General features: G+C 32.8%; 2 protein-coding genes across 2 annotated transcripts; one reads left to right on the top strand and one right to left on the bottom strand.

Moving 5' to 3' along the window:
- The first annotated feature begins 2,472 nt into the window (after positions 1-2,472).
- Positions 2,473-3,786, top strand: LOC144569316 (putative xyloglucan endotransglucosylase/hydrolase protein 23). The gene is made up of 3 exons (XM_078319601.1): positions 2,473-2,797; positions 2,897-3,090; positions 3,207-3,786. Exons 1-3 carry the CDS (start codon positions 2,531-2,533, stop codon positions 3,601-3,603), a joined length of 858 nt encoding a protein of 285 aa, XP_078175727.1. The 5' UTR covers positions 2,473-2,530; the 3' UTR covers positions 3,604-3,786.
- Positions 3,787-10,250: 6,464 nt separating this feature from the next.
- On the bottom strand, positions 10,251-11,581 carry LOC144569289 (xyloglucan endotransglucosylase protein 1-like). The gene is made up of 3 exons (XM_078319556.1): positions 11,184-11,581; positions 10,882-11,075; positions 10,251-10,802 (listed from the first exon to the last, which is right to left on the bottom strand). Exons 1-3 carry the CDS (start codon positions 11,463-11,465, stop codon positions 10,406-10,408), a joined length of 873 nt encoding a protein of 290 aa, XP_078175682.1. The 5' UTR covers positions 11,466-11,581; the 3' UTR covers positions 10,251-10,405.
- Positions 11,582-27,209: the final 15,628 nt, after the last annotated feature.

Genomic DNA, 27,209 nt, shown 5'->3' with positions numbered 1-27,209 from the left:
CACCATAACCCATCTCTCTCTCTCTCTCTCTCTCTCTCTATACATATATATATGAGATGGGCTACGGTGAGTTGCGAAGTAAAGCGACTATTTTATTTCACGCTCATATTTTGTAATTTTAAAGTTCAAAACGTCGATCCGAACCGTTTATCTTGTTCTCCATATTGAAATGTGCTTGGAGACTAAATTTTACATTTTTTGAATTTTTTTTTACTATTTATTAAGTATTTTTGAAAGTTGCTGATCTGATGGTCCAGAAAATTTTACTGTTTTTACTGTTCACAGCAAAACAGCAATTTAAAAAAATGCTTAATAAATAGTAAAAAAATTTCAAAAAATATATAATTTGGTCTCTAAGCACATTGCAATATGGATTAAACATCTAATGGTTCAGATCGGTCGTTTGGACTTTCAAAATAAAAATACGGTATGAAGTAGAAACGCATTTTACATCGCAACTCACCGTAGCCCATCTCTATATATATATGAGGAGGGATCAAGTTACAACAATTTTTGAGTTACAACAAGTTACAACAACTATTTTCTACATTTTCAAAGTCCAAATTGTTGATCCAAACCGTTAGATGTGATCTCTACAATAAAATGTGCTTGGAGACCAAATTTTACATTTTTTGAAATTTTTTTACTATTTATTAAGATGGGTACAAAATTCAATGGTCTAAATTTGACTAGTTTTTGTACCCATTTTAATAAATAGTAAAAAAAAATTCAAAAAATGTACAATTTGGTCTCCAAGGACATTTTATTGTAGAGATCACATCTAACGGTTTGGATCGACGATTTGAACTTTGAAAATGTAAAAAATGATTGTTGTAACTTGTTGTAATTCAAAAATTGTTGTAACTTGATCCCTGCTCTCTCTCTCTATATATATATAATTAACAATAAATACAAAAAAAAATATGAGTCAATTGACCCCAATTACTATTACTACATCCCTCTCTAAATATTGTCTTACTAATTTATCAATTTAAACAATATTGACTTAATACATTAATTTTAATATTGGTAATACTATTTCCTCAAAATAATTTTTCCATATAAATATATCGCAGTGGCAATTCAGGTCGGCGGTATGAGTTTCCTCAATTTGTTTTTTCAATAAACAGAGAAACCTTAAAAATAAAAAATAAACCGAGATACAGCCCACGATCATTTCACTGAGTTGATGATTAGTTTGACTAGTATGACATAAGTGTCATTTCAGCTTATATAACACTAACTCCAAAACCTATCGAATTAACTTCAAACTGTAAATCCAAACCGTTCAAACCCATCTATTTCATTAGTTGCGTGTTTACTTACAAAATTTATAATTTTTCAAATTTATTTAGTGTCAAGTCAAGCAGTAAAATGTGTAAGTTTTTAAATTAATTTTAATCATTCATTTGTCAACATTTTTGACCGCTTGAAAAAAAAATTTGAATGTAAATGCATCACTTATAAAGTAAATCGGTTTGAACGGTTTGAATTAGTTGTTTGAAATCTATTCAATCAATGTTGTAATTGGTGTCATATGATACTGATGTCATACTAGCCGAATTCGTTTATGATCTAATAACACTGACTAGTCTCCTGTAATAGAACAACAACAGCAACAAAATAATAATTAAATTTCAGCATATGTAGATGGAAGTTGTACTTTGAAAGTCGTATAAATAGGGTGTATGTCCATTGTCTTGTACAAAATTTTCTTGGTCTTAGGAAATGTAAATAGTTAAAATATCGCACTGCAAGCTGTGACATGGAAAAATATAGGCAGCAGGACCATGCTCCGCCGATGCAACGCGGTTTAATGTGGATCTTGTGAGGAGCAGCCAGCTAGGCAGCTAGTGGTTTCTTTCCAGGTTTTCGTTTTCTGCCCCGCAGGACAATTTTGAAACGTTTTTTGTTCCTTGATTCATTTATTGATCATCTCCTCTTAAGTATTCATGATCACATTGAACTATTTACAAGCCCGGCTTTGCTAACACTCGACAAGGCTTAATTATGTATAATACTAACACAGTAAATGTAAGGTTTAATAAATCTTACGTCAAATAAGCCTACGGGCATGTAATTAAACCAACAAAAAAAAAAATCTTGCGTGAAACAAACTCATTAAACGAAGCAGGTAAATTTTCTTTAATAGAACAGCAAACTCCGAATAAATCAACACATGCACATTCCAACGGGAAAAACAATTGAATAATTAAAATAAAAATAAAAAATGAGATTTTAATTCCTCAACTACACGTCTACACGGTCACTGCATTAAAAGTCGAAACGACCATTGTATCCCTTCCATCAGGCTCCAGCTTCCAGTCCCTTGCGGATCCACCTCTCACTCCTGTCTCCAGCTCATTTCCAATCATTTCTTCTATTCATTTTCTCTCAACAAGTCCAACACACGCTCTCTTTATTTTTCTCATCTCCTATATAAACCACTCCAACCCAGTCTCTCTTCACTCACATTTCAAATTTCCCAAGTAAATACTAAATAGCAATATAGCAACCTCTTTCTTCCATCATGACTAAATGTTATACTAGCATCTTCTTATTGGTTTGTTCATCTTTGGTCTCCATTGTTGTTGCCGGTAGTTTCTACCAGGATTTCGACATCACATGGGGCAGCGGCCGTGGTAAAATACTGAACGATGGCCAACTTTTGACGCTTTCTCTAGACAAGAGTTCTGGCTCTGGGTTTCAATCCAGAAATGAGTACCTCTATGGCAAGATCGACATGCAGCTAAAACTCGTACCCGGTAACTCTGCTGGAACTGTCACTGCATACTATGTAAGCGACCTTCTTACCCTATTTTCATATCTACTAATTTGATTGATTTTGTAAATGTGCCTCACTGATTGGAGGATAAATTTGTGTGCCTGTCAACAGTTGTCATCTCAAGGACCAACACATGACGAAATAGATTTCGAGTTCCTGGGGAACCTTAGCGGAGACCCATACACGCTCCACACAAATGTGTTCACGCAGGGGAAGGGAAACAGAGAGATGCAGTTCAAGCTCTGGTTTGATCCAACCAAGGATTTCCACACCTATTCCATCCTCTGGAATCCAAGACATGTCATGTAAGCTTCCGTTTGTTTAATTTATACTTGAGCATAATTAAATCATCTGCTATCATTGATTAATTTAAGTATTTTTACTCTACCAGCATTAATTAAACAAAAATTTGTTTATGCAGATTCATGGTGGATAATGTGCCTCTCAGAGATTACAAGAACTTGGAATCAAAAGGGATTTCCTTCCCGAAAAACCAACCAATGAGGATCTACTCGAGCCTATGGAACGCTGAGGACTGGGCCACACGAGGCGGCTTGATTAAAACCGACTGGTCCCAGGCTCCATTCACGGCCTCTTACAGAAATTTCAACGCAAATGCCTGTGTGTGGTCGTCTGGTTCAACTAATTGCCCTGCTATGAAGACCAATGTGGCAGGAGATAATTGGTTCAACCAGGAGCTGGACTCTACCAGTCAGGAGAGGATGAGATGGGTCCAGAGGAATTACATGATTTACAACTATTGCGCTGATGCTAAGAGGTTTCCACAGGGCTTGCCACCAGAGTGTTCCCTTGCATAGAGAGATTAAGAGAGAGCTTGACCGTTTATTAGCCATAATATTCGTTTATTCTTTTGTTGACAAGTCAATGTATTTTATTTCGGTAAAGTAAATGAAAGTGATCAAAATTCTTTTTTCTTAAATGGTTTTTTAATAATATAATAACTAGTTTTATGTATCATAAGCTGGCATTTTAATGTAGAAGTGAATTTTATTTTAGTTTAATTAAATTAAATTATCCATTAATTTTATACTGAGGACAACTATCTCTTTAACATAAATATCATTTATAATGAACACCTTCTCGATAAGTGAAAAGGATATAGTAACGCTCTTACTGGTAAACTGAGGACAACTAAAAATGCATCCAAAAAGATCATTTACGACAAACTACTAATTTGATCATGAGTTGTTAATTAAAAGAAAGATGATCGAACAATTTATAAATTTTTTACTGAAAGTTATTTTTAGTTATTTTTAGTTATTTATTTTCTGGATCCTGTTGAAGAGAAAACGATCAGCAACAAATCATGTTTATTGGGTCTGATGAACCATGAGCCAGTATTAAATTCAAATTGGTGCAATTAGAAATCAACTAGATCCGAGAATAAAAGGAAGACAAATCCGTTTGAAACTTTGAATGGCAACAAATCCGCTGTCAAACTTTGAATGGCAACAAATCCGTTTGAAAATTTGAATGGCAAGAAATCCAGGTGAATGAAATTCAGGATCAATGGGCCATAATACAACACTGAGGAGCTGCCTCAAGATGGAAAGACTAATTTACTAACTGGAGTAAAGCTAGCGTGTGACATGCTCACCAAGAAAGTTTGGTGAGCATAACTCCAAAAGTATATCGGATCGACGTCAAATGCCAAATCCAAACCTTTGAAATCCATGTACTTCATGAGTGATGCATATACATGCAAAATTTTGAAAGTTTCGAGTTTATTTGCTACACGGTCAAGTGGTCAAAGAAATAATAAAAATTGAATATATAAAATAACTTATAATAAAATGTTCATTTCTTTGACCACTTAACCGTGTAGCAAATAAACTCGAAACTTTCAAAATTTTGCATATATATGCATCACTCATGAAGCACATGGATTTCAACGGTTTGGATTTGGCATTTGACGTCGATCCGATATACTTTTGGAGTCATGCTCACCAAACTTTCTTGGTGAGCATGTCACACGCTAGCTTTACTCTACTAACTGTTTATACTTTGTTATTAAAATCAGCATATGTTTTCCTAGTTTTAAACTCATTTCTTTCCATCTTCATTTATATTCAGTGGCAGAGCTAGTATAGAGCAGGGGTAGGCAACCGTCTGCCCCTGGATTTTGAAAATTAACTATACATTCGTCTAAAATTATGCCATTGCCTACCTCTATTTCGGTCCATTGCGTACCCTTGCTGTGATTCTCTTTTAGCTGTGTCTTGATTCGATCTTTTTTGTGTCAATTTTGAATTTAACAAAACTGAGTTTTGTTGATTTAGAAAAAAAAGTGAACAGGCTCTTTGAAAAAAGAAAGATAATTGGATATTTTTTTTCTAAATAGACTAAGTATATTGGTTGCATAAAAATAGAAATAATTATTGGTTCACAGAGAACCATAAACAACTAGAAATTATTTGAACCTTAAACATTCAATTTCAGAGTTTCAGACCATTGTCTTTCTATTTGACGATTTTAACATACAATGAATCTATTTATTTTTTAACATTACAAAAATTATCTTAATCACAAATTATAGTAAAAAAATATAATTTTTAACCTGATTTTTTTATCAAATAATTTAGAAAAAAAAGAATCATTTTTAAGAAAGAGTGTATTGACAAATTTTAAATTTATATTAAAAAAATTAAATAAAAAACAATAACAATTTTTTTAATAATTTATTTTTTGCTTACTCCTAATAAAAATTTTGACTACGTCACTGTTTATATTTCATTTTCGGCTCAAATTATTTGAGCAACTGTTCTCTTATATGATGCATTGTAACAGTTCTTTCATCAAGACGTAACCTTCTACCATAATCAATACAACAAATAGGGCTTGATTCTTATTTTCCTTTAAAACAACCCAGAGTCATTATTATTTATTAGAGGTAAGATGCATATTACGAATTGACTCATGCTATGAATTCATATCTCTATTTTTAAAGTTAAAACAGATAATCTGAACCGTTAAACATGACCTTCATATAAAAATATATTTACATACCAATTTATAAAATTTGATTTTCAAGTACATTTTCATAGAAAATCATATTGAACAATTAAGATTGACTGTTTGAATTTAAAAAACATAAATACGTCATATTACCGTAGCCTAATTCACTCCTAGCACATGGCCTTTTAATCAATACTTTTCTTTTTTAAATACTCGACAGAGGCCGTCGAGGTGGCCTTTTAATCAATCTTTGGTGATTTCAATCTTGAAATGTCATGTTCCAGAACGTATGATCCGACCCGGCCCAATAAGTAATTATCTAAAACATGGAAACGATCTGATCGGAGCATGTTCATTTGCTGTGGTCAGGCAGACGCAGAATTTCTGTCGAGGAGGAGCAGAAATTGGATTCAAATTCATTAATTATCGGATACTAGATAAAAAATAATATAAATAACATCCTCTTACATAATAAAAATAACAAAATAATATCATTTTACAAATTAAAAAATAACAATTAAAGTTAGTCTGAATCTGTAAAATTTTATAAAATTTATATAAAAATAACACAATTTTTCATTAACAATGTTTTTAAACTAGCCTAGCGAGATTTTCAGTTCTAGAGAAAGACAAAGTGATACAGCACCCGTATTTTTTTACTGAATTTTAAAATTCAATGGAGAGCAATGGCTCAAGGTGAGTCCGCCCCTGCCTGTCCTACAATCTTAATTGTGTTGAATGGAAAATCACAAGAAGCACATACGTACAGAGGTAGCTCTTCTATTTAAATTCAAATCTTAATTGTGTTGAATGGAAAATCACAAGAAGCACATACGTACAGAGGTAGCTCTTCTATTTAAATTCAAATATCGTTCGAAACATTAATTCTAAATTCCTGATTCTAATTTATGAATAGGGGGACTTCCAAGGATCCGTATCCTCCCAGGTACCTGATTCAACACAATTGAAACTGACAGTATTATTTGCGCTTTGAGATTCGTGCCAAGTTAAAAAGAACAATTGTGGGCCGTTCAATTCTATTGTACTCAGTCCGGTAACCTAAGAGGATGTGAATCGACTTCCAACGGGTACCGCAGGTATGCATCAGACTCATTGCATCGAGATTATGCACACGCGTTAAATTCTCGGAACTATTGAAATTTGCTCTCACAAATCTAAACATGAATCAGATAAACTAAACCGACATATATAGGACGGATTTCGATCTGCATACCCGTCGTAAACCCGCTCTAGTCCAACATGAAATCGAAATTTTCTCTTGACAATTACAAAAAACAAAAGAAAAGAGAATTTTATTTTAAAATTCTTTAATAATTGAACGAGTCTACCAGACTTGACCAAAATATAAAAGTAATCATTCGCAGTATGTTACATGTCGCTACATGATTCTGAAAAAAAAGAACTACAGCAAATTAATAGCGACGTCATTTTCGGCTACAATTGTTTTTTTTTTTTTATATAAAAAGCTGAAAGCGCATTTCATTGCTGGAACTACAGTCACCGAGTTTCTTTTGACTACAATTGTTGTACAAAATAATATATTTTTAATACTTTTTATGTCAAATTGTTATGTTGTTTTGTTCATTTTGTACCAAGGCATTGAACATAAAATAATTTCTAAATGATATATATATATATATATATGTATGAGTTAGGCTGGGGTGCTATGGATAGCATAGTGGCCTCTATGCTACGGCTCAATATTCGAGTTTTCAAAATCCAAACGGTCGATCCGAACCATTCATCTTATTCTCCATATTAATATCTGCTTGGAGACCAAATTTTATAATTTTCTGAATTTTTTTACTATTTATTAAGCCACTTTGAAAATTGCTAATCCAACGGTTTTACTGTTTTGTGCAGCCACTGTTGGATCAACAATTTTGTAAAATACTTAATAAATAGTAAAAAAATTCAGAAAAATGTAAAATTTGGTCTCCAAGCAGATATTAATATGGAGAATGAGATGAACGGTTCGGATCGACCGTTTGGATTTTGAAAACTCGAATATTGAGCCGTAGCACAGAGGCCACTATGCTATCCATAGCACCCCAGCCTAACTCTATATATATATATATATATATGTTATGAGGAGGTTCTAATATATAACTCATGTTTTTCATACCTCATTATGTCTCATATTTTTTTTTATCTTTGTTTTCAATGTCTAAATTGTCGATATGAACTGTTCAATATGATATCTATATTAAAATATGTTTGGAGACCAAATTTTATAATTTTTGAAACTTTTTTACTATTTTTTCAGATAGGTACAAAATCACTGTTTTGAACGGTCTGAAAACAATGGTTTTGTACCTATCTTAAAAAATAGTAAAAAAATTTCAAAAATTATAAAATTTCATTCCTATACATATTTTAGTATGGATATCATGTTGAGGAGGATCGGATCGATGATTTGAACTTTGAAAACGAATATATTAAATATGAGGTGTTGAAGGCCCATAATCAATGTCTCCACTTCTACATATAAATTATAAACAAGCCCAAGTCCAAAATTAGTTTTCATGAAGATATCAAGAATTGTCTAGAAACTACCAAATAAAATATCTTGTAGTGTAAGATGTAGGAAAATCTAGAAGAGTCCAAAAATATCTTAGGTCTAGATGTTTCTTTGGCTCTCATGGAGCAAGTATAGATAGGGTGCCTTGCTCCTCATTTTCACCATCCAAGCAAGAAAGCAATCCAAGCAAAATAAGAGAGTAAGAGAGTAATAAAGAAGAGTGTTGTAGTAGTTTGGAGGTGTAGGATAATATAAGTAGTAGAGGGTGTAATCTTGGAGGTTAGATTATTAAGTAGTAGAGTTGTAAGAATATCTTGAGAGAGTAATAAAATTAGTTTCAATATAGTGTCTCTACTCAACATGAGGCATGATGAGATATGAAAGGTACGAGGTATCGGGAACCTCCTCATTTGTTATTATGTATGTTCATAACTGTAGCAACTGTTGTTGTGCCGACGGAAAGAAATAATAATAATAATGGTATGATGTTGATTCGGGGTACTCTTTATATTAGCGTGTACCCCGTATATTATCAATAAGTATCAAGAAAATTGATTAAGTTGTTGGCAGTTCAGAGATATTATATTTATTCATTGCTTGAAGAATTAGTCTTATAAGCCTACTGACGTATAATCACCATCAGCAGAGTATCGTGGAAAGAGGGAACCATGTAAAGATGGAAAAGAGAAATTTTACTACTTGGAAAATTAGAAATAGAGTTTAATTAATGTTTAATCTTTGTTATATGTTAAGCCAAATTTGAGTAATGAGGGTCATTCACCATGAGAAATTAAAAAAAAAAAAAATTGACCAATACAACATAGTAAGCACTTAATTCGGACTGCAACGGATGACAAGATGACCGGATTAGCGATCAGCAATTAACAATTATAGGTGTATTTGTTTCAAGATTTCTTCAATTGTGTCATACTTAGCGTCTAAATTAATACAATAAAAAATGCAGGAGAGTCAAGATTTTAATATATAAAGAAGTATGGGTCAACTTACAAATTTTAGAAAATAAATGGATGTCAAATTTAGTATACAATTTAGTATACATCTAGCAATTTTAATTTTTAATATTATAATTTATAGTACAAGTTTTTTTAAAAATATTATAATAAATGAGATTAATAGATCACATTAGGCTAAGTTAAATCCGCCCCTGAATCAATTGACTCAATGCAATATTGGGTTATTAAAAATCACGGACTTGACAATTCAAATTTTTTATGTAAATTAATTTTCCTTAAAGCTGCTCGCGATCGGGCCCAACACTTGAATGTAAAATTCAAGTGACACGTGCATATATTTCCAATTTAACTACTATGCAACGTTTTAATCCTGTGAACGTCTTACCGCCTGAATGTAAAGGGGGGCGGTATATAAATATCTTGTGATGAGAATTGTTAGCCTAGCTTGTCATTTTGTCATATGTCGGTCACTCGGTGCACTTGCTGTCCTAGGCAGCTCTAGGCTCTAGCATTGCCAAAGCTTTAATAGGAAACAGCGTCGGTTAGTAACAATTTTATTTATTTACTTCCCTCAACGACTGGCATTTATTTATTTATTAAGTTTGGTCTGTGGAGGTGTGGCCTGAGGAAACGCCATTCGGCCATGTTTAGCATAATCATTTTGACTCTGTTTTTATTTAAATTCTAGACACAAGCTTCAACCATGAGGGACAACAAGTGCTGTGTGGAATGTAAAAGAGCATCGAATGCTTAAGCCAAAGAGAAAAACACACTACACTATCATAGCATGCGCCACTGGTGATGACTATTGAAATGTATACAATTTTACTCTGCTTTTTTTTTTTCCTTATCAAATTCCAATATTATGCTTGTATGAACTTTGTTGGATTTGAAGGCGCTTATTTCTTGGATGTATTTAGTAGTAATTATAATGAAATGCACCTTGTAGACTGTATAGCACGAACGATCTAAGACATAACATATAGCTTTGCATTGACAAAATCAAAGAGTACATTGATCAACGTTATATTTTACAACAAAACAGAGAGGAGGAAAAAAAAGAGAAAAGAAAGAAAGAAAGAATAAATGAATATTATGATCGACCGTCCCCGTCTGCTCCTCCATTTATCAATTCATATTACACTCCGGTGGCAGCCCTTGTGGAAACCTCTTACCATCCGTACAATAATTGTAAACCATGTAATTCCTCTGGACCCACCTCATCCTGGCCAGACTGGTGGAATCTAGTTCCTGGTTGAACCAATTATCTCCTGCCACATTGGTTTGCAAAGGTGGGCACTTGGCCGAACCCGATGACCACACACACGCATTGGCATTGAAGTTCCTGTACGATGCTGTGAATGGAGCCTGGGACCAGTCGGTTTTGACCAGGCCACCTCGTGTAGCCCAGTCGTCAGCATTCCATAGGCTCGAGTAGATCCTCATCGGTTGGTTTTTCGGGAAGGCAATGCCTTTTGATTCCAAGTTCTTGTAATCTCTGAGAGGTACATTATCCACCATGAAACTGCATAAACAAAATTTTAGTTTAATTAATCAATGCTTGCCTCATTTATGCTCAAGTGTAATTAAAAAGGGAAGCTTACATGACATGTCTAGGATTCCAGAGGACGGAATAGGTGTGGAAATCTTTGGTTGGATCGAACCAGAGCTTGAACTGCATCTCTCTGTTTCCCTTCCCCTGCGTGAACACATTTGTGTGGACCGTGTATGGGTCTCCAGTAAGGTTTCCCAGGAACTCAAAATCTATTTCATCATGTGTCGGTCCTTGAGACGACAACTGAAAGTACATATAACCAACGAAGGAAAATAGATATATTAGCAACTGATTTATGTAAAACTAATCAAAATGAGCAAGGGAATTATGGTAAAAATAGGTGTTACATACATAATATGCGGTGACAGTTCCGGCGGAGTTGCCGGGTACGAGTTTAAGCTGCATGTCAATCTTTCCATAGAGATACTCATGTTTGGATTGAAACCCGGAGCCAGATGTCTTGTCAAGTGAAAGTGACAACAGTTGGCCGTTATTTACGATTTTGCCACGGCCGTCGCCCCATGTTATGTCAAAATCCTGGTAGAAACTGCCAGCATTTGCAATAGACAGTAAACAAGAGCATGAAAAGATGAGTAGAAGAGAGAGCTTGCTAGTGTTTTTTAGAAAATCCATTTATGTTGGGAGATATGGGTTTTCTAGTTTCTTTCAGTGAAGATAGAAAGAAGTGATTGAATGTGGAGATGAAGATGGAAGTGCCAGGGTTTATATAGAGGAGCAATGAAGGGGATAGAGATGGAGGAAACAGAGTGGAAGATTTAAAAAAAAAAAAAATAGAGAGAAAATGGTGAGATTAATGTGCTGAGTTGGCACCAGATTGGCAATAGTACAGAGTGTGAGAGACGCGCAGTGTATTAAAAGGGAGCAGTGAGGATTGGAGGTTTTCAGCGATGCACCAATAATAATTGCCTCCATTTCCCGAAACTGTTTTAATTCAAGAAGTTTGCATGCAAGCAACGAGTGCTTGATACAAGTGACCTGAAAAACAATAAAGATTTGTGAATAAAGCGGTAGTTCCACCGTTTTTCCACTCCTCTTTCAAAAATTTATATTAGTTTTTGTACAATAATTTCTGCATTTAAAAACACAAATAAATAGCCGGCATTTTTGTTAATATCCAACCTTAATAATAAATTATCAAATCTGCTCCCATATCCTAGTTTTTATTAAAAATATCCAAACCGGTCATTAGATGGCCGGTTTACAATTTTTATTTCAAGCCGATCACTTAGTGGCCGGTTTGAGAATTTTTTTTTTTTTTTTTTAGAACAAGATTTGAAATCTAAGATTACTTAATGTTGTTGTTTTGTAAATATTTGCTAGAAAAGAAAGAGAGCAATAGAAGTCTATTTTCTGAGATGAAAAAGATAATGAATTTAGGACTAAATTAGTGGAAACAATTTCGATGGAATTACTAAGTAATCTTAGTTGCTAAATTTTATTACTAACTAAAAAAATTAGTTGCTAAAATTTTGTTACTGCATTTATATGTTGGTAGCTAGTTAAGGAAGTAGATGTGTTTAGTTGAAACTCAGAAAGGGGCAATCAAATAGCAGACTATGTTAGTCAGTGAGGTAGAAAAAGTCCAGTCATGTAAATGAACTTTCACAGTAACCTTTCATTCAAAACATTAAAATCATCTAATATGACTAACGAGTATGGTTAATATAACATCAATGTTATTTCAATCTATATAACACCCACTTCAAAACCTATCAAATCGAGTTCAAATGGTGAATCCAAACTAATCTACTTCATTAGTTGTACGTTTACATGTAAAATTTATAAGTTTTTGAGTTTATTTGATATCAAGTCAAGGGGTCAAATGTTTGAATTTTTAAGTTAATTTTAATACATTAATTTTTCAATTTTTTTGCCGCTTGATTTGATACTAAAATAACTTGAAAATATAAAATTTTTGTATGTAAACGCATCACTCATAAAGTAAATTGGTTTGAACGGTTTGGATTCATCATTTGAATTCTATTTGATAGACTTTGAAGTTAGTGTTATATAGATTGAAATGACACTGATGTTATATTAGCCATACTCATCAATAACCATCTTATTGACAACAAGTTCTCAAGTTGGGTAGAAATTCGGCAGGATTATTTATAAAAATTTAGTTCTAGTTAACTTAGACACTTAGTTTGATTTGCAAAGTATATATCGGCAACATACAGTTCCAAACCGGTAACATACGGTTAAACTAAAATTTTTTTGAGACTATAATTATTTTATTTTGCTTTTGACTATCCAAAAAAAAAAAAATTAAATTCCCAAACCAGCCATCTAGTGGTCGGTTTGGATATTTTTAATAAAGGCTGGATTTTGGAAGCAGATTTGATAATTTCTAATTAAAGTTGAATATTAATAAAAATGTCGGAATAAATAGAAACAAATTCGATTTCAGTTTATCACATACCAATTAACGAAAAAGTAATGTCATGCTTCAAGTCGTAGCATTAAACAATTTTATTCTTCTGAAATAATTATTTTCAATTGACAATCTTAATATCATTTTGAAGAACAATTATGCTCGTTAAAATTAAAATTACATAGAGATTAAATTCTTAGAGAAAAACCCTTCAAAAAAAGGTATAAGCATTAAATTCATATTATCCATTTACTAGCACTAATTTTCCGATAATCAAATATTTTGCTAGAGACTGTCAGAATATTAGCGAAATTTCTTGGGTAGATGAGAAAAATCATCATATAATTGTTTTCAGGATATTTGCCAGCTATTATTGGGCCCCTGTCTTATAAAGAGGAGGGTCAAAAGAGTCAACAAACCATGGAACTTTTAAAGAGCCCTGCATGATTGTCTCCCTTTGTAGTTTGCATCTAAAGTCGTACAAAATGATATTTATCTAGTAGATATTTTTATTTACCACAGTTATAAAGAGATGCATGTATGATGTGATATATAATTATTTGTGTTGTACATCAACTTAATTAGTATGTCTGTGTAAGTTTCTGACTTGCCTTCTCCACATAAATGATGATTTATTGTGTTTTCATGTATTCAGATTCATTGGAAGTTCAGATTCGATTAACACTATCAAATTCATTGAGAAGTTCAGATTCGGTATTTATGCTCTTATTAAACCCATTGAAGGTTGAATGAGGCATCTAAATTATTTATTCTGATCAAACATTCAACTCACAGAATGAGAGAAAAAAATAAAGTACTACGGTGTAAAAACCATTGACTTATGGTTGACATTTTTATTTTCCGATATCCAGAATATTATAATCTATAATCAATTTACTAATTATCACATAAAAATTATTCATACAACCCGTGTCCATGTTCAAATTAATAATGAAAGTAATTAAAAATATTAAAAATTATAAAATTATAAAATGAACACATCAATGTTAATATTAAAGTAATTTTTTATTTATTTGAAACTTTTTGAACAACTTAGTTTTGAACGAAACTTGATCGAAAATGTAACAAGACGGATATAGAATCACAAATTTATCACAAATTACCAAGTTCATATTTATCTACTTGTTGAAGCCTTTCATGATTACTTAACCTTAGTTACCTCGGTCGAAATTTTTTATTCTTGGGATGACAGCTGGCTGAATAGAGTTGGAGTTGCGCCAAATTACCTAGACACCATCATTCTTTCCTCTTTTCAAATCTTAGGTCCGATCCTTGTCCTTGGATAAATATGAATTAAAGAATTAACTATAGCTTACTTAGCTAAGGTTAGATTCCTATAACCAAAAGAGCCTTTTAATTTATGCTTGAACAAGTGGTAAATTAAAGCAGAGAAATAAAGTGGCACCGCCTCGTTGTATATATATATTCTGCTTTTGACAGAACAAACTAGAATGTAACTTCCTTCCAAAAAAAGTTTAGATCTGGCATCTCCAACAAGGCTCCACTCGTCAAAAACATATTTGTTGCTGCATGATTTTTATAGCCTCATATTAATTAGTTCCTCAAACTCACATCTGTTGTTGTGTTGATATTTTTCTTATAACTAATAATTCGCCTTGTGTATGGTCTGATTCAAAAGCTGGTCATCCTTTTTTTTTCTTATTTAGGCCGAGCATTTATTTACGGTTATGACATTAATTTCTCAAAATAAAATGTACCATAAGAGCCTAACTTTCTTCATTAACATAAATGCATAAAAATGAAGAATTAGTTTTTTGTTTTGTAGCAAAAAACAGTGTCACAGTACGAAAGATCGCTGAATTGAAATTCGTATAAAAAATCTTTTAAGAATAGTTAAAATTTAGAAGACACGGACCCCACCTTTTTATAAAAAACCAAATTAACAAGTATTAAAATGGATGCACTTGAACTTGCGAATTTTATTGGTTTTTACAAATTTTGTAGCGTAAATTATTAAAGAATCTGAAATCTCAAGTTATCAAACATAAAATGAAGCAACGCAACAGCTGGAGATAAAGACAGGGACAAAAGATTGTACTCTTGTAGATAAGTACTGAAGCGGCGTGCGTGGAAATTGCAATCCGGGATTGTGAATTGAGGATCAATTCAAACGTGTGCAAAGCTCCATGCGTCCATGGCATGATTTGCAGTGGAAGCTGTCACGTGCAAGGCAGCTTCCAGCTGGAGATTATGTACGTACTCAGATCCTGTTTGTTACATTATATTTGTGGACCCTTGTCACGGCTGGCACGTGTTGCCTTCTTTCGGTTCCGTTGAGGTTCATGCATTTCCATCCCGTTTCATTTCTATTTTTCTTTTGATTTTATTTATGCAAATATAAGAGTAGAATTAGGACCCGTTCGGCAGATTACTATTCACCGTGGGAAAAAAAATTTGTTCAGAGTGAAGTTTTTATTCCCACGGTGAACAGTAAAAATCAGTTCAAAATTTTCAAAACCCATGCACATTCCTATTCCCTACTGGGCTGCCGAACGAACCCTTGGTGTTTCTAAGTTTATCAAATCTCTGTGTAAACTTAACTCTAAAGTTCATCGAATTAGTTTTAATAAACAAATTCAAACTGTTTAAATTATTCTATCTTATGAGTAATACGTCTACATACGAAAAATTTTAGAATTGAATTTACAAAGAAACTTGATAAACTTAGAATATAATTCTTGTATTCTCCTAATTCAACTCCAAATATAACTCATGTATTCTCCCATTTCGCTTATTCATTTTTATTTCATACATTATATGCAAACATAAATTCCATAAATGTATGAAATGGGGATCCGATTCGTAGTTTCAAATTTCGATTTTTTTTTCCGTTTGAATTGACATTCGAGGTTAAAATTCAGTTTTAATATAGCCTCCACATTTCTGTCCATATTTGGCACCCAACCAGATATAAACAACATTTAAATATAACCAAATCACAATAATGCTTCATGAGCTTAATTGCTCAATTTGATGGTACGATGGACGCTGGAAAGTTTAAAGACCTATATATACCGATATACGTAATTCAATACAAATATATGACAATGTCCAAATAACTTTATTACTGACAAATTTAAAAAGTTAAATAACATGCAAGCAAAGTTTTCATCTTTAATAATGATGTCATCATCAGAACAATAATTATAACAATAATAACATAGCAGCAGCAGCAACACTAATTTGATTTTTCAAATTGAATCCTAAATTCAAACAATGAGCAAATCAGATCTGATTCAACTCATAAATCGAATCGAAATAAACTTGTTATCAAAAAATAAAATCCGATACTCTACTCCGGCCCGAATTAAATTATCGTCCCCAATTTAGCTGGGATAAAAGGTTCTTACACACACACACACACATGTCATTATGTTTGTCTCAATTATTTTTCCATTTATTTATGTTGTGGGTTCATGCATTTTTAGTAAGTACTCACATTTGGCATTGCGTGTATCCTGCATGCAATGACCAAACTCTTGTACGTGTTACGTGTATGCCTTTGCCCGCTAGCATACAGCTGTTGTTCTATTGCTAACAAACAAATCTTGAGCGCGGGACCAAAATTTTTCCGTTGAGTTTCGGGTTCTTTTTGAACTTCTGTTCATTTTAAATAAGAAAATAAATCCGGACAGAGCTAACAGGATTAAAATATCTTTACTATTCGTGTCTCCTCAAATCAAAAGTGAACAAAACCAAAAAAATTATAAAGACAGTCTATTCTTTCTTTCTTCCGATTTTCTTCGGTCAGATCCGATCATCCTACCATTTACATACATCGAAACAATTCATAGACTTTCAGGGTATGGGCGCAAAAAGGCTACAAAGAGACTGACCTGTGACGTCGACTGCAAGGACAGCTGTTTCCAAAGACACCTGTCCTTTGTTTCAGCCTTCAGGGATCTGAATTCTGTTTCCTGTGGTACGGATTACGGAGGAGAACACAATTATTTGAAATGATTTTTTTTTCAATGTTAGTCGGCATGTGGCTTAAAAAAATGTGGGCAACTCAAACATCACATTTCTTTCGCACTAATCTTATACGTCACTACGTGACAAATTCATCTAATTTACGTTGTTCATAATTTTTTTTTAAATATATGAATTTCTAACATTCAATCTTTCACGCGAATTTAACTAATTCTTGTTTATTTACTTATTTAGATTCCTTTTCGTTTGTTAATTAAGGTTCAAATTTCTCAACATTCCTTCAGTCTCCTACTATTATTTATTTACAGCTCCTTAATTTATTGTTTGAAGGTTACAGCTCCTTAATTAGCACCTCTGTAATCCTGTTTTCTTCAATCTTTAGAAAGTTAAGTATAAAATCATTTACAAAATTTCCATTATTTTTTTGCAATAGAGATGTATATTTAATTCTCATGAAAAACATTTAAATATTAGACAGAGTAACAAGTATTTATTAGATAAAATTCAAAACATATAACTTAGTTATAAATCCGTATAAGAGGTTACAGATTCGAAATTCTATAAAAAAAAATTATATGAATATTAAACAGTTATGTAGCATAGCCTTCAAGCTTTACTACAAAGATACTAAAAATAAATAACAGCTCTACAAATCAACTGAGAATTTCGTGCTCCACAATGAAAGATTGGTTGGTTAGAAATAAAACACGATTTTAAATCTGTAATGGATTTAATGGAGAAGCGTATCTTTTGGTTGGCTCAATAAAAAGGACCCAACAATAGTTGCCAACTGGCTGGTTGTATTAATTACCTTACCTTACCTTTGTCAAATAGCTATGCAAAATACGGACGGGAAGAAGAAAAGCGGTCAATTATTTGGTACTAGAAGGGAAATTGACCAAAAATAGCAAAATTGATCCGACTTGGATGGCTTCACTCCCTTCGATTAATCAAATCTGACAACATTTGATTTCAACTACTTGAATATGCTCTGTATCGATGAGGTTCGGCACCTCTCCAGCGCACATACATATTATTGTCAGACTGAGGCTGTGGTAATATGAATAGCTTAGATTAGTCCGTATACTATGTATTAAATTTTTAGTTTCAAAGTTTTATTAGTTGATATGAAACGTTGATTATAATTTTTATATGAATATGTACTCGTAAATAGGGTGGCAAAAAAGCTCGTGGCTCGATCGTGATTTGCACCTGACTTGCTTGCTAACAGCTTGTTCGTTACTGGACCGAGATGTTAACGAGTCAGTTCGCCACTAGCTCAGTCCAGAATTAACGAGTTTAAGCTGGAGCATAGCTTGCTCGCCAGCTCGGTTAGGCATCAATTTGTGAATTTGTATAAATTTGTGTGCATTTTATAATATCTAGCTCGGTTCAGCTCAATCCAAAAAGTTTGTAGAATTCATTTTCTTCTTAAAACAAGATCCAGTCAGACTAGCGAGCCAACTCGTCAGCTCGCGAGCTAGTTCGGGCTGGCTTGTCACGAGTTCAAGTTGAGATTTTAGCTCGGATGCCCTAGATCCAGCTCGCTCGGCTGTAGCTCGGTCCAGAATTAACAAGTTGAGCTAGAGCCTAGTTCTGACCGAGCCAGCTCATTGACACCCCTCCTCGTAAACTAAATTTTATATTTTTATATATTTTAACTATTTTATTTAGATAGGCAGATAATCTCTATTTTTAGATGGTCTAGACTTTTCAAATCAAATAATTTTCTATTCATCTAAAAAAATAATAAATAAATTTTAGTTTATAAGTACATATTCATATGGAAACCATGTTGAACAGTTCGACTCAACCATTGGGACTTTCAAACTGAAGATCTGAGTCCCTAGTGCGGACCAATATGCGCTATGCATAGTACCATAGCCTCTCTTTTTATCAGAGGCTGATGTAACTTATATGAATGGAGTCAATTGATTTTCAATTTTTTAGAACTGTTTTTTTTATTTACATATGATTTTTTATATAATTTAGAGTAAAATATCATGAACACAATAAATTGATCATCATTCTTAATATGTAAATTTTATATGATTGATTCCTATTATATGTTTGACCTCTATAGTTCGGAAGTTTGGCTCCGCCCCTGCTCTTTCTCATTATGTTCTATATTTGTATGTTTTTTTTTTAATATATGCAGTGCAGCAAGGATTTAAACCCATTATCCAGTAAGTTAGGATCCTCTCAAGTACTAAAAATTTAAATATCGAGTTAGATTTAGACTGTCCATATTACAATTCGGACTATTTCGATTCGAAGTGAAACGCACGGAATCTTTTTAATATTTATATCAAAACATATTTGACGTCTGGATCTGAACTCAAAATTTTAGTTACTTTAGGTGATATGAAAATCTCTCCAGTTGGGATTTCATTTCCTCTAGATCTTTTTTGCTATTATTTATGTCATAAAAATTATAAAATTTTGATTTCTTATCATCAAATATGTAAATGCTAGGTTAGAAGATATCGGAAATTCCTTCTAAAATCTTCGGTAATAGCTACCCAATTTGATAATTTTCATGGTTCTTAAATCAAATTGTACGTATTAATATTATTGTTGTAAATAGCTAGTTATAGTTTTTTTGGACCCTAAAGCTGTAACGCTATAGGCGATATATAGTTAGCTATCGCACTATAGCTAGCTACTTAGTGTAATTGTTTATTTTTTTTAACTGTCGTGCTGTACCTCTATAATCGCTATTTCAATCATTGATTAATTTAAAAATAAGTCTTACTTTTTCAACTTGAATAACAACAGATACAAATCCGTACTATGCATATTTGAGTCATTCGTCTTCTTTAAATTTTGTATTGAAATACAATTCAAAAGTCCTCTTGAAAAATTAAAAACAAGATCCACGCAAAAAGCCGTCTCACTCGCGAAATGATAAGGAATCCTGTACGAAATTTGATTGGACATTTGTACTAACGAGGGCAAATTTGATATATATTTTTTCTTTTTGAATTTGTCGGTTCAAGTAAGTTTACTTTTCTCAAACATACTTTGGAAGACCTGAACTGATAATGCAGCTATTACATAGAATCCGAGTTCGAACTTTCGATATATATTAGACCGTATAAATCTGATTAATTTGCAAACTGCAAACATGAATACGGAATTTAGCGATATTAAAAACCGACCTGATCGATTAGGTCCGTATAATAATCATTTAGGAGAGTTAATGGGTTGGGCCCGAATCAAAAAGTCACGGTTCCTCGAATCTGACGCTTTCTAGACTCATGAAATAAATTTTCGATGAATTCTTATTCTCTCCATTAACTCAAAAAATATTTTTTTGAGTTAACGTATTTTGACCGTCTGGCGTGCTTTAAGATTCGTAGGAACGATATATACGGTAATGGTATAATATGGACTCCTTCCAAATGCAACCCCTGAAATATGATCATAGGAAAGATTTATGACAAACTTTAAAAACCTAATAATGCCCTCTCATAAAAGGCCTAAAGTTGGGTTTAACGTAACATAGTTTTTGTCTTTCCCGTTGAAACTTGTACATTTCCAGTGTAAAGCAGCAAGCCCAGTTCGTTTTGTAGATATTTTGGAATTATGCCTCTTGTTGGGCCTAATTGTTTTCGTTTATGCGGAGAAAAAGTAACACAAACATAAAGGTCTATAATTGTTTTCCGCTCTATTAATTCGTTTATATTTCCATCTACTCGCTAGCTTATTTGCTAGTGCTAACCTGCTTAAGCTTGCCGGTTAATACAGGTTAACAGAAAAGCTAATAATATCAGAAAAAAAATCTGTGGGGTATACTATCAGCAATATCTATACAATTTACTTACTGTGATTTTTGAAGTACTAAAATTGCCCCCTTTTTTTTTTTTTTTTCTCATTTTGTAGTGAGAAACAAAGAAAATGAAGGGTTACGATGCAGCTGAAAGAAAATTGCTGTGGGCTACAGAAGTAAATTCTCATAATTTTTAAGCGTGAAAAACTTTAACTTTTTTCTCACATCATAGATTAAGTCAATTAAGCTGTTTATTTTGACAAACTAGGGACGGTTGCTCTTATTTCAATAGCCAGAGGCAGTACTATTTTGTAAAACTGATGAGACGTCTCCAGATGATTGACAGAGATTTTTTACTTCTAATTACATTTATCTTTGATGTAAGTGCTGTGAATTGCTAATAGAAGTTCCTTATCTGGCCCTAATGTGCATCCTTATATCACAAATGTCCAAATCAAGAATCTTACTACAGAATTTAGCAAGCGAACCAGCAGTTTTGTTAGTTAATAGTGATTGTGTTACCTTTGTTATGTGTTTGCGTTGCATTTCCAGGTTGATACAGCTAAAGTTACAAAATTTTCACACGATATGGCAGTAGTAGTGTGAAGGATGGCTAGTCTTTTGCTCGGCACTCTGCAGTTCTGTGGTAATCTAAGATGTTTATTCTATGTTGAATCTTCAGTTATGTAATCCGAGTAAAATATTTTAACATGAAGGCTAAAGCTGTATTTTCAAGAAGTTGAATATTTTGTTTTTATCAATTTGACCCAATTTTATCCATTTTCCTTGGTTTTCTGGAGAGAGGAGGGTGATGTACTCTTCCTCGTGTGTATTTTTTTCCCATGATTTTGAAAAAATTGAAGTACATCTTCTTGTTTTCTGTATGCTTTATAAAAAAATTGGGTTAATATCTGTTATAAATTGCCCTAATTAGCGCTTTAGATTCTTCGAGTATGCATTTCATCATATTTTCTGAAACTAAATTATAAAAATTATAGCATGATGTATTAGTATCTTTATGTTGAGCAAATAAAAAATGATATTCCTAATTAGAAGTGGGGCATTTTGATTTAAAAAAAACTTCCAATATAAAAAAGATGATTCGGCCTCATCCACCAGAGGAAAAAAGTGCATATCTTTGAAAGCACATCGGCCCAAATGGGGTACATCTCCTGATTCAGATTTAATTGGATTAGAATTTGATGTATTTGGATGATTCCTTGGGAGTTGGGACCCGAAAAGACCCAACAACCACTTGCCATAAGACCCAACAACCACTTCTCTAAAATTACCAATCTATTAGTCATGGAAATATCAAATATGCCATTTATTTGTTGGTAAAGGTGAAAAATTATTGTTAAATGGAACTCTTCTTAGCAAAGATTTAATTTTGTCATGAGTAATTATGTAATTAAAAACAATCATACAAAATTGAATATACCATATTACTAAGTGCCTTGTTGAATTTAAACATTTAACAAACTAGCTATATATATGAAATGCACTTGAGATTTTGTTATGATTAAGTCTCTATTGCTCAATTTCCAGTAGTTAATCTATTTTTAATTACAGTTTCAAATATAACTCCCTGTGTGGAAAGTTGTAGGTTCCACTATAAAAATGTGTCACTATCTACGAGGATAAAAGTGTTTTTTGCCGATGATATCTTTGCGGATACTCATGTCGGTAATATCGATATGCTCAGAAATAGCAGTTTTTGTCAGTGTACCCTCATAAATAGTTACGTTTTACTCTCACGGATAGTGGCTCAATTCAAAATCTAAATGGAGAATCCCTTGTGAATATTAAAACATTTGGGTATGGCTTGATTAAGACTTTACTAAAAAAAACTAAAAAATATAAAAAAAAACTTGATTACATGAAATTGGTATAATACACTTTACAAAAATTTACTCATTAGCTATATATTACAATCGGAATTTACAGGGAGGGTAGGATTGATCTTCTTAAATTGCAAGGTTATAAGATAGATTTTCTGTCTAAATTTGTTCTCTCCCAGAAGTATATAATATAGAGTGTTTTTAATATAACAGAACAAATTAGAATAGAAAAACATATTTACTAAGCACGAGGATCAATAGAAGTACTGGACCCAACTAATGGGCCCACCTTGGTTCATCCATCTGACCTTCTCTGATTCAGATTTAATTATTTGCGCTTCTTAATCAAACTGATTTTGACATTGACCAACTTGATTTGTAATTGCTCAACAAATACACTGAATTATTTATTTATTTTCAAAAATACAGTTAAGAAAATAAATACATATAAGCCGAAATGATGTTAGACACTTATATAATGTCATGTGTTTAATTAATTTGCTCTCCTAATTTCTTTCACAATCATATGATGTGAGCCCCCGTACGCACTTGAGAAGCAGAATAAAGAATACCAAATTGTTCTTTTCAATGAAACTATATTTCTATCAACCTTAAAAAAACAAAAATTCTATGAAGAAAATCGACCGCTCTTATTCTATTGAGATTTTTGCTATTCCACAATCTCCCAAAAATTATTACCTATTAATTGAATGCTATGAGTGAATGCATCGAACATGTTAAATAATCTAATTATATTAACCCATTGATCGGATTGGTGAATGCATCGAACATGTTAAATTATCACCAAAGTGTTTGGTGAGCTCAACTCCAAAATCTACTATTAGATTGGCTTCAAACAACAAATCTAAACCGTTGAAACCAATTTATTTCATGAGTGATGAATTTACATGTAAAATTTTTTGAATTTTGAATTAATTTTGTATAAAGTTAATTGGTCAAAAAAATGTTTAAAAAATGAATGCACTTATATTAATTTATAAATTTTCTAATTTTGACCACTTAACTTTATACTGAAATAATTCGAAAACTTAAAATTTTTACATGTAAATTCATCACTATTTTTTGTGAAGTATATGGATTTTAACAACTTGAATTTGTTGTTTGAAACCGATATAATACATTTTGAAGTTAAGCTCACCAAACACCACGGTAAACTTAAGAACACCCTATGTAAAAAGACTTTTTATTACAACGATCCACAAACGAATTTAACTATGCAAAAAGAAAGCTTAAATTTTGCACTTGACCAATTCTTGTACTCTCACAACAAGTACACCCAACTTGCTTTAATAATTCCCGTTGCCAATAATATAATCAAACAAGGAAATGCATCCAGCACTATGACATTATGGGTGATGCACAAAACAGTGCAAAGTGCAGGGAAGTCTTTAAGTGGCAGTTGAAGTTATGCGTTTGTTCTCTTCTGAAATCTCAGTACAGCACAACACAAGAATACAACACATCTATACAACCAACCAAAGCCCCAAAGGAGTAAGATCCAAAGAAGAGGGATGAAATGCCCCAAAATGTAGGTTTTACAAGAAACAAAAGGCCCCATCTTAACCCTCCATCCCTCTCTTTTGTCTCTCTTCACTCCTGCAAGTCTCTTACCTTCTTCCATTTTTCTCTCCTGTCCCCTCGTCTTCTTCTTCTCTCTTCTTTCTTTGTCTCTCTCTCTACTCGTATTTTCAGTTTATTTATTTAATCTTGGCTATTTTTTAGTAACAAGAAGTGGTCACTGGTCAGGTCTCTCGGTGCTTTCTTTATCTGGCTTTTCATTTATTCCGTCTCTTTCTATCTCTGCACCTTTCTCTCTCTCTAGGTCTGAGGTGGTCAGAATTGAATTGAAGGCCAATTTAATGAAGTTTGGTGGGAGTTCCTTACAATTGTAAAAATCCTAGGAGCGTTAGTTATTGCTCTCTTTGACCCCATTCTCTCTCTCTCTCTCTCTCTCTCCGAGCCACAGACACAGTTAAACTACAACATCTCTCCAGCTCCTATTAACCTCTTTTACAATTTTATTGGGTCATGAAGAGGAGGTGGGCAAGACTCTTGATGGTTGCATCTATAGCTCTCCTCATGTCATATGGAAGCTTGCATGGCTTTGCAAGGGAGATTGGGAGAGAAAAGAGGACAGATAACGGGTCGGATTTGAGCACTGGTACAAGTGATACAATTGGTATGGATGTGAAGCGGGTCAAGGTAAAGAAGATTGGAGCTATTAATGACAGCTTGGTAGATGATGATAAGAGGCTTGTACCAACTGGCCCAAATCCATTGCATAATAGGAGATGAGATTTCGATCAGGTGAAGTTTGTCTTCTCAAATTAAAGAGATATCGATCAAGGAGGAGAAGAAGGAGAAGGAGAGCAATATGTTACAATTCTCTGCTTGTTTTTCTTCTTTTTTTGTGTGTGTACGTAGTTTTCGAGGTTTTTTTTTGTTGCCATTTGGGAATTAAGAAAAAGAAGAGGCCTTTTCTCTACTCTTTAATATTTCAGAATTTCATATTCTTTTTCATAGTTATAGTAGATTTATAATTCAGGTAGCATGAGGTGGCTAGCTTAACATAATATATAATTGAAATATCCTATTAATTTGTAGTCACCTGCTTCATCGATTTCTATATTGTGAGCTTGTTTTATACAATCTGTAACTCGTACCAGTCTAACAGGAGCCTTTTTCATTTGCTTAATCCCCCCTGCTTTTGAGTTTTTGCCATGGCAGTGAATATATACATTTAATGTGTTTTTTTTTTTTTTTGGCAAATAGAATATACATTTAAAGTTGGGGTAGTTGATCGATAGTATAAACCAAATATTTTCAGTACTGGAATATTTAGATTCCCTGCCCTGAACAATTTGAATTGAACATTTGAATATTTTGCTTTTCAAATAGAATATTTGAATATTTGTTTAAATGTTGTACAAGTACAAACAATTATCTTTACTGCATGTACTAGATTTAAACATGCAACTCAATATATACATGAAAAATAATAATTTAACCAATATTTAATGCCGTAACAATTATTCGATACAATTGAGCAATAATTTATAACTAATTAGTTAATGTTTTGCAGTCAATCATATTGATAGCTTTAACTTCATAGACAGTTTATTAATTATGGGTATTATATGCTGTATATATGATTCGACTAGCTAATTTATGCGATTAGATTTCAGTTCTATAATTTTCTTTCCTTCTGATAATGTGCAATGTTGGGTTAGGCCCGAATCAAGTTTTGAAGTTTTAGAAAGGCAAAATATTAATTGCCCAAGTGCATATGCAGCAATAATTATGGCAATTATTGATATGGAAATTTTCCTTATTTGCATGTTCCATATTATAGAGTTGGGAAAGGGTATGATTCAGAATCCGATCCAATCCTGAATGCTCTGAATTTTGAGATTGTCTAAATTAAGCTGAATGATTCGAGATCCTAACCAATCTGAACTCAAATGATCTAAAATAAAATAAAAAAAATGACTACAATCAAAGGATTCATGTCACAACCAAAAATAATTCCCGCCTAACGACCTGAAAGATCGAAATTCAATCGGACCCAATCCAAGATGATTTGAGACCGATTGAAGAGGATTCGAAGTTAGATGATCCAAAATTCAACTCGATATGATCCCCACCCGAGATATTAAAAATGATCCGGAGATGAACGACTTCAAACTCGGCGATTGTTTGAAGCTGAACTAATCTGAACCTGATAAAGTCGATTGATTGCAGCCTCGATCTAGTTTTCTTATTTATACACCGTCTTGCCTAGAGAACAAATTGGAATTTCATTGTTCCTATTTGTATTGTATATTGTAATAATCGGACTATTCTTGCTTTCGTTAAATATGAGGTTCTAACAACTAACAAGCTAGCTGGTAGTGGAAAATAAATTAATAGCTCAAACTTCAATGGATCAACATGGTGTAGAACTTGTGAATTTTTTTCATCACTCAAAAACAAACGAACAAACAGAGAAACAGGCAACTATATATTTATAATTAGCAGAGGAGGTACGGTATGATTATTTTCTTATCATGAATTCATGATAGCATATATTTAATATTAACCCAAGAACATATATAATGTTTAGAACATTATGCAAAGTGCAAACACATTACTAAATGAAGTTGGTTATTGACTATAGTTTGATATATCAATAGCCAATAGCCAATAGCGTGTTTACTGACCGTATACCTAGGACCAGGGAGCAGTGAGGGAGCAGTATGGCCTATAAAGGTGTTCTTCCGAAGTGAATGGAGAAGAGAGAGAACGGAGAGGGAAGAAAGAGAAAGTTTCATTTTACTCTCCATTTGAAATTATAAGAGATGAAGGAAGCCGATTTTTTTTTAATATCCAACATTTAA

This window comes from Carex rostrata, chromosome 18, assembly GCF_964058835.1.
Source record: "Carex rostrata chromosome 18, lpCarRost1.2, whole genome shotgun sequence".
NCBI lineage: Eukaryota > Viridiplantae > Streptophyta > Magnoliopsida > Poales > Cyperaceae > Carex > Carex rostrata.
This window is presented reverse-complemented; position numbering and strand designations above follow the sequence as displayed.

Excerpts from the sequence above, each read along its gene's own strand:
- LOC144569316 (XM_078319601.1), top strand. The coding sequence starts at position 2,531 with ATGACTAAATGTTATACTAGCATCTTCTTATTGGTTTGTTCATCTTTG. Across the intron at positions 2,798-2,896 it reads GAACTGTCACTGCATACTAT|TTGTCATCTCAAGGACCAAC; the intron begins GTAAGCGACCTT and ends GCCTGTCAACAG. Across the intron at positions 3,091-3,206 it reads TGGAATCCAAGACATGTCAT|ATTCATGGTGGATAATGTGC; the intron begins GTAAGCTTCCGT and ends TTGTTTATGCAG.
- LOC144569289 (XM_078319556.1), bottom strand. The coding sequence starts at position 11,465 with ATGGATTTTCTAAAAAACACTAGCAAGCTCTCTCTTCTACTCATCTTT. Across the intron at positions 11,076-11,183 it reads GAACTGTCACCGCATATTAT|TTGTCGTCTCAAGGACCGAC; the intron begins GTATGTAACACC and ends ATGTACTTTCAG. Across the intron at positions 10,803-10,881 it reads TGGAATCCTAGACATGTCAT|TTTCATGGTGGATAATGTAC; the intron begins GTAAGCTTCCCT and ends TTGTTTATGCAG.